This window comes from Atta cephalotes (assembly GCF_000143395.1).
Source record: "Atta cephalotes unplaced genomic scaffold scaffold00092, whole genome shotgun sequence".
Lineage (NCBI taxonomy): Eukaryota > Metazoa > Arthropoda > Insecta > Hymenoptera > Formicidae > Atta > Atta cephalotes.
In genome coordinates, this window is record NW_012130156.1 from 171,161 (window position 1) to 178,106 (window position 6,946).

The 6,946-nt window shown below is 36.3% G+C and overlaps 1 protein-coding gene across 1 annotated transcript in view; it reads right to left on the bottom strand.

The window, feature by feature from the left end:
* The window catches only part of LOC105624878 (box A-binding factor-like), a 26,792-nt gene extending 22,250 nt beyond the window's left edge, over positions 1 to 4,542 (bottom strand). The window contains exons 1-3 of the mRNA XM_012206229.1: positions 4,518 to 4,542; positions 3,429 to 3,843; positions 1,926 to 2,969 (exon numbers count right to left, since the gene is read on the bottom strand). Coding sequence (XP_012061619.1) covers positions 1,926 to 2,969; positions 3,429 to 3,843; positions 4,518 to 4,542 — 1,484 coding nt within the window. The remainder of the gene's footprint in view (positions 1 to 1,925; positions 2,970 to 3,428; positions 3,844 to 4,517) is intronic.
* Between the last annotated feature and the right edge of the window lie 2,404 nt (positions 4,543 to 6,946).

Here is a 6,946-nt window from a genome sequence, read left to right on the forward strand (position 1 = left end):
ATTCTACATTTCTTCTCGATTACATTCGACATAAACGATAAAAGTAAGCGTGATTATCCGATTGCTCTCTTTTCATAGAATTGCGAGGTAACAATCAATGGGAATCTATCAGTAAATTGCATTCATCAGTCAATAAAATCTTATCAGATGCAGATCCGGCATATGGGGGAAGACCAGTTACATTAATGGATAAAATCACGGATAAAATAAAATTGCAGTTATTATAATTGACGTATCGAGGAAAATTATTAATCGTGTTCATTGCATTTAATTAATAACATCTTTCTCAAAAATAATTTGTTCTTTTTTGTGAATTTTTATTGAATCGCGAATTCTTATTTGCCAAAGGTGCGATTCTTCCCATTATACATTCCCATTTATTGTCACGTAATAAAGATAAATCCAACAGTTATTGTGCGCACAAATGCGCGCCGATCAAATGAATCAACATAGAATCATGGATATGACGCATGATGCCTTTGATGCGAGTCTTGCGATGCGAGCAATCTGTCTCCTTCCCTTTCCCAGAATCAGAGGGTAGCAAACAATACGATCCAATGCGTGGATCATTTCGATCGGTGAATGAACCCTTATCGTCAGCAAGCATCGAATATGAAGAGAAAAGCGCTAAGAGCAAAAGTCGCGCGAAATCCAAGTAAAATTATCCCTCATTCGTTATTTAATTCAATTACCATTAATCTCACGGCATTATTATTATTATTTAAATGCCGGCATCTTATAGTTTTATCTTTGTATTAATTATTGTCATAAAAAGAAAGAGAAAAATACTAAAATATGGACTAATTGCTAAAACTAAAACAACTAGTAGACGATCGAAGACTGAGGAAAATTGATAATATCGAGAGAGAAAGAGAAATCATGATGAAAAGAGACGATTTTAGGATCTTTAGTACCTAAATTCATAGGCTCGTGCCCGAGATAAATCAACAAACATAGCAATGAGGATGGGGACAATCTTCGCTTTCATATGGTTGTTAGCATAGGGTCAGGCAGTCTTCCGACGGTTGCGCTTTGTTTCGGGCTGTATATTAAGTATCGCCTACGCACACAAACCTGCGTGAAGCGGAATAGCTCTTAAAGCTTGCGAGTAAATATTTTTGCGCACAGGAAAGGAGAACCGTACGTTTGCATGGATGCAACAGTCTGGGCATACGTCTTGGATAACGTTTGATCGTACCGCACTTTCGATAAAAATTATGTTTTAACATAAACATTTTTATATCGTTGACATACACATCGAGCATTATAAGCTAACTGGTTCAATTTATTAATGCTCAACTGACCCTTATCCCCTTATTAAAATAAATCACAATCTTAAAACATCCGATATAAAGCCAATATTATTTTCGTTTTCCTAACTATGAATCAAATATTATAATTTTAATTTTATTCTTGTTTCGTGTACAAAGCATGTATCATATTACATTTTATATATTTCACAGGTACGGTAACTGAATGAATTCTCGGTGTAATAAACGATGAACTTTGAGTGAACAATTTTCTATGCGAGATAACCGCAGATCTCGGAAAAAAAAAAATACGTTGCAATAGTGTCAACGAACGATGCAAAGATAATAATGTAATTTAACATTACATCGCGATTGATTTTTTAAACTAATCTTCTAACAATAAAGCGCCAATAGCACATCTCTATAACGCCGCTTTGAAAGACACGTCGAAAATATTTCGCGTTCGGCACTAGTTTATTCACTGATTTATTCTATTCTCAGCACTAAAACAATTTCACTCTTAAGAAACAAGAATTTTATCTAAAAACGAGGAAAGAAATATAGCTTACTCGCCAATAACGGGAACTGGACAGATTTAAAGTAAATTCCGTTCACATCAAACACAACATTCGTTTGTACGGTGCAGCGATAATGATAACGATAACGATTACTAACCTGGAGAGCGGACCACTGGGCGAATGCGGCGCAGAGGGGCCTTGATCGTGTTGGTCCTGATGGTGATGAGGAGTACCTGCGGCATGATGCGTGTAAATCGACTCAATATACAGCTGATCGGATACACGCTCGGCTTCCTGCAATCCGTGATTGGTTTGCACCGACGGCGGTGGTTGCATAGCCGTAAGATGCGTAAAAGATTGCAATCTGCCCTGATCAGTGGGACTGTAACCGGTCTCCTGGGCTTGGCGATGTGGCGATGAGAGACCCTGATCATCATGCGGACTGTGGCTGGAGGTCGGAGAGCCACCAACGGTCCTCACTGATGGAGAAGCACCGCCAGTCGGGGGAGCTCCGCCACCGCGAATTTGATGTTGCAGATAAGGTTCCTCGGACAACACATCCTCCAGATGGTGCGACGTATGATGATGATGATGATGATGATGATTGCTGCCACCATTACTAGACGTAGTATTTGACGAAGTGAGATTCGGGAAGAGTACACCTAAATAATCACCCCGTGCCCCTCTCATGGCCGCGGTGATGCTGCTCACTCCTCGATCCACGTCCTCGTCAGTTTCTTGATGATGTTGCTGCGGATCCTCTAGATGACGGTGAGCGACGGCTGATAGAGCGGTATGCTGATGCACTTCGGATAAATGATGATGATGCTGCTGCTGCTGTTGTTGATGATGATGATGGTCCGTTGTGGTTGATGAGAGTGTCTCGGTTCCGTAACGATGCATCGTGGAGTGAGGCATGTGACTGCCGGCACGGCGTCCCTCCGGCGCGATGGAGGCCTCCGTCGGGTGCCGGTTATCCCCTCCCTCGGGAACCGGGACCTCTCTAGCCCCAAGCTGAACATACTGTTGCGCCTGTTGGTGATGGTGTTGCGACGGCGGCTGCTGCTGCTGCTGCTGCTGCTGCTGCTGTTGACGATGATGGTGGTGTGCGTCGTGCTGTTGTTGATGATGTGATTGGTGGGGCGACTGTGAAACCTGTTGCTGCGGCTGCTGCTCCTCCCTCATATCACCGCCCCCGAAACTTTAGGGGTTAAAAACAAATAGGAAAGATTTTTTTTTTATCAACTAACAGGCAAATATAAAATTCAATAACTTTGATTAATAATTTTCATCTCTCAATACATTTGAATGTATGTGTAAATATTTCTTATAGAGGTCGATTAATTGGTAATTTAATTGTTGAATAATAATATTATTCTTATAATTTTGAAAATACCTTTCTATTACATTTTTCATATCGTTTCAATACCATTGGGAAGCATAATAATAAAAATATCATTCTAGAATAAATTTAGAAAAATATAAAGGAAAGAAAAATAAATTTCACACAAATTGTAAACAGTTCTATCCGTTCCGAAACATAATATATAATATATTATAAAGGAGTATAAAACTCGGTAATTAAATGACATCGTTTTACTAGCACTTTACGTATACAAAACATTCGTTTTAATTAGGATATTTGCCCTAACTCACTCACCTTTCATGAATTATGTGTGTAGGATGATAGTCGAGCTCATGAAGGGTATAAGCAGTATTTGGATCCTCATTGGCATGATCGTCGGTAGCAGCGGCGACGGCGGCGACCGCAATAGCGACTGCTTCGGCACCGGTTGGCTCAACCATGGCGCCATTTTCCATTTCCGGCTGTCCCGCCTCCAGCACGCCCACACCGCTGTCCTCCTCTTCAGTCTCCTCAGTCGCCACAAATGCCAGCTGTTGCTGATGTTGCTGCTGCTGGTGTTGTTCCTGCTGCTGGCCGACTTCGTGTCCGATGACGTCCTCGCTCTTTATCGCCGTCGCCGCCACTGCTTTGTCCCCCTCCTCCTGCTTAACAATTGCCTCCCTAGTAGACTGCGACGCTGATTCCGTAGCCCCGACATATCCGATCAAGACTATATAACCGTTAAACAAATTATTGGATATCTCATCCGATAGATTACAAATATATTTATATCTGAAAAATCCCAGCTAAGCACGTGCATTCAAAGTTTGTACTTTTACAAAAAAAAAAACCCTAAATAACATTGATTAAATTTCCATCGAGGGTTAGAGTTGGATCAGAAATCAAGAATCAACCACAATCGACCATTTCTCTCTCATTCGATTAAAAGGGGAATACTCGATTGTGGGCTAGTCAATTCCCACACTCCGACCCAACTCTAACCCTCGGTGGAAATTCAATCGTTGAAATTATCAACAATGATTTTTGATATTATTATTTTTTATCTTAAATTTATAAATCATTAAATTATCACGAATACAGCATATTAACATTTCACACTTAATTGTCACAAACTTTTGCAGGCATTCTATTAAGGATATCTCAAAATGTTACGAAGATTATATCGTTGCTACTTTGTATTTTATTAAAAATATATATATATAATATATAAATTGGTTATTTTACAGTAATAAACAAGTATAATAACAAGTTGCATAATTATTTTACAAAGTTCCGAAACGTAGACTGATTCTCATATTACATTTGCGTATACATATAACATACAAACGTATATTTCTTCATGTGTAAAAGACAAACGACAAACAATACGTTAAAAAAACATACTTGTTGGCATCGCATTATCTAGCATTACGAAATCTTCTCCAAAAAAAATATATTTCTGTTCTCTTTTATTTCTCAGCGCATAATTATGATCCTATATGTCTAATTTATTATCACGGTTCTTTTTTATGAAAAAAATAATATTAAGTGATGAAAAACTGGAAGGAGGAAGATAATATATTCTTCTCAATATTTTTCTTAAAAAATCTATTTCTATTAAATTAATCGAAAACTTTCTTGAATTAAAATTAAAGTCCCGATTATATGATACTTAGTAAATTTGTAAAATATTAATTATAAAATTTATAAATGTAACATGTAAAACAAAAAATTCTTAATTTAACTGACCAGCTGAAATGAATGGATTATTTCGGTTGCATGTTCGTTCTACTTTATAACGTTAGTAACTGCGATCGCATAACCATGCAATAAAAACCGCAGGAGTGTTGAAATCGATTGAGATTCGACAGAGGCGTAGGGTACACCACACCACGTGATGACACCGAGAAACTGTTGCTAGCCGGTGCGTTACAAAAATAACCACGTGCTCTTATCTACGCGTCGTTAGTAGTGGCACACGCACTCACGCACGGATGGACACTGCGTACAAGTAAAAAGAAGCGAGAATGAGAGAGTGATAGAGGAAGAAAGAGAAACGAGGCTAATAAGAGTAAAGAAACGAGGAGAATGATTTCCCGAGTGGTTCTCTCTTTCTCTCTTGGGACGATAAAAATATTATTTTTTATCGACGAGGGATTCACATATCATGTTAGGACCAACCAGCACATATGTAGCAATTCTAATCTTGAATATTTATTTACTTAAATCTTATAATGTGTCAATTCTCGAAAGTTCTTTATATGCAACAAATAATTGAAACGAAATGCGGTATACTGCATGTACGCTCTTGCGCTCTTAATAGACCATTGTCTGACCTCGAACGATGTAATATGGGTCGATCGTGACGATTTGATGCGTAACTCGATTGTCCACGCGGCCGCTGAGTAATCGGTCGTATGAACGTGCGACGCACGAGGGAAAACCTCAGGAATGTCACGTGCGTCCCGTAAAATCGATCTAGCTCGTGAAACTTTGTTCATCCGACAAAGTTCAGATATCATTACGCATTTATGACTGATATTTATATTTCTATATAATTAAAAAAGAAAAAGCGACAAAGTTTTCGTTTAAAACTGCCTAAATTATATTATCATAAATCAACACGTATTTGGCGCAACATGGAAATTTCTTATAACTTTGTTTTGAGGCTTATTATTTTTTCATCCGAAAAATAATTAAAATTAAAAATAATTAGTAAATCGCAACATCTAAAGTTATCGTAATTTTATTTATCTGTATAACATCTGTATTCACTTTTTCATAGTTTTCATAGTTTTCATATTACACGTAGTATTAAAAAAAAAAAAAAATATATATATATATATATATTAATTTAAATATTAATATATAAAATCTGAAGAATTTTACATACGCATACACACGTTATCTTTATATGAATCCGAGTGATAAAGTATCTTTCGCTCGAGGAATGCATGGATTCGATTTAGTGGTTTTATTGAAGCTACCGTAATACCCTACATCATCCCTGAAGGCAGTATATCGATCGTTTAACATTGAATCGACCTTATTGACATTACCTAATCGAATTGGAAAGGTCAGGCTCATTGGATTATCGCTGCCGCTCGGCGAATCCTATTAAAAAACATATTTTTGCACAAAAGGTCCAAGTACAGTTTGCTTTGACCAACCTCTGAAATAATGTAAATAAAATGTACGTACAAGGTAGTCTGACGCGTTGCCGATAATACTGCCTGCCAAAGATTACTCTTTTAACATCAATCAAAAAATAACATGCGATTATGAGAATTGTATTTAATTAATTTTATATTTTTAAATAAATTTTAAATTCAGTTTCACATTATTGTTTCCTCATTTAGTACGTCTAACGTATTCTACGTATTCTAGATATAATTAATTATAATTACTTTAAAGAGACAAAATATTTTTTTTAAGAAAAAAATTATTTCTTTTTAAGAAGTAATTCAAAATTTTATTTTATTCAAATAATCTTATTTTATTCGTATCAATTAATAATTAATTAATTAATAATAGTTATTTTCACTCTTTAATAAATAAGAATTTTATTTAACAAGAATGCAAAAGAAAATATATACTGTAATGTAAAATATATACTGTAATGACACAAACAAAATAACTACGCAAGTATAAGAATTTTGTAAGAACTTTGAATAAAAGATTTTAAAAAATCGATGAAAAGGAATTAGTCGCCTCTGTCATATTATCTATAACGAGAAGAACTGCAACCCCGATTAATCATTCACTGAAAAAAATATACATATATATGGACATTATATGGTTGCAGCGAAGACTTTTTTCATTGCTATAGTACA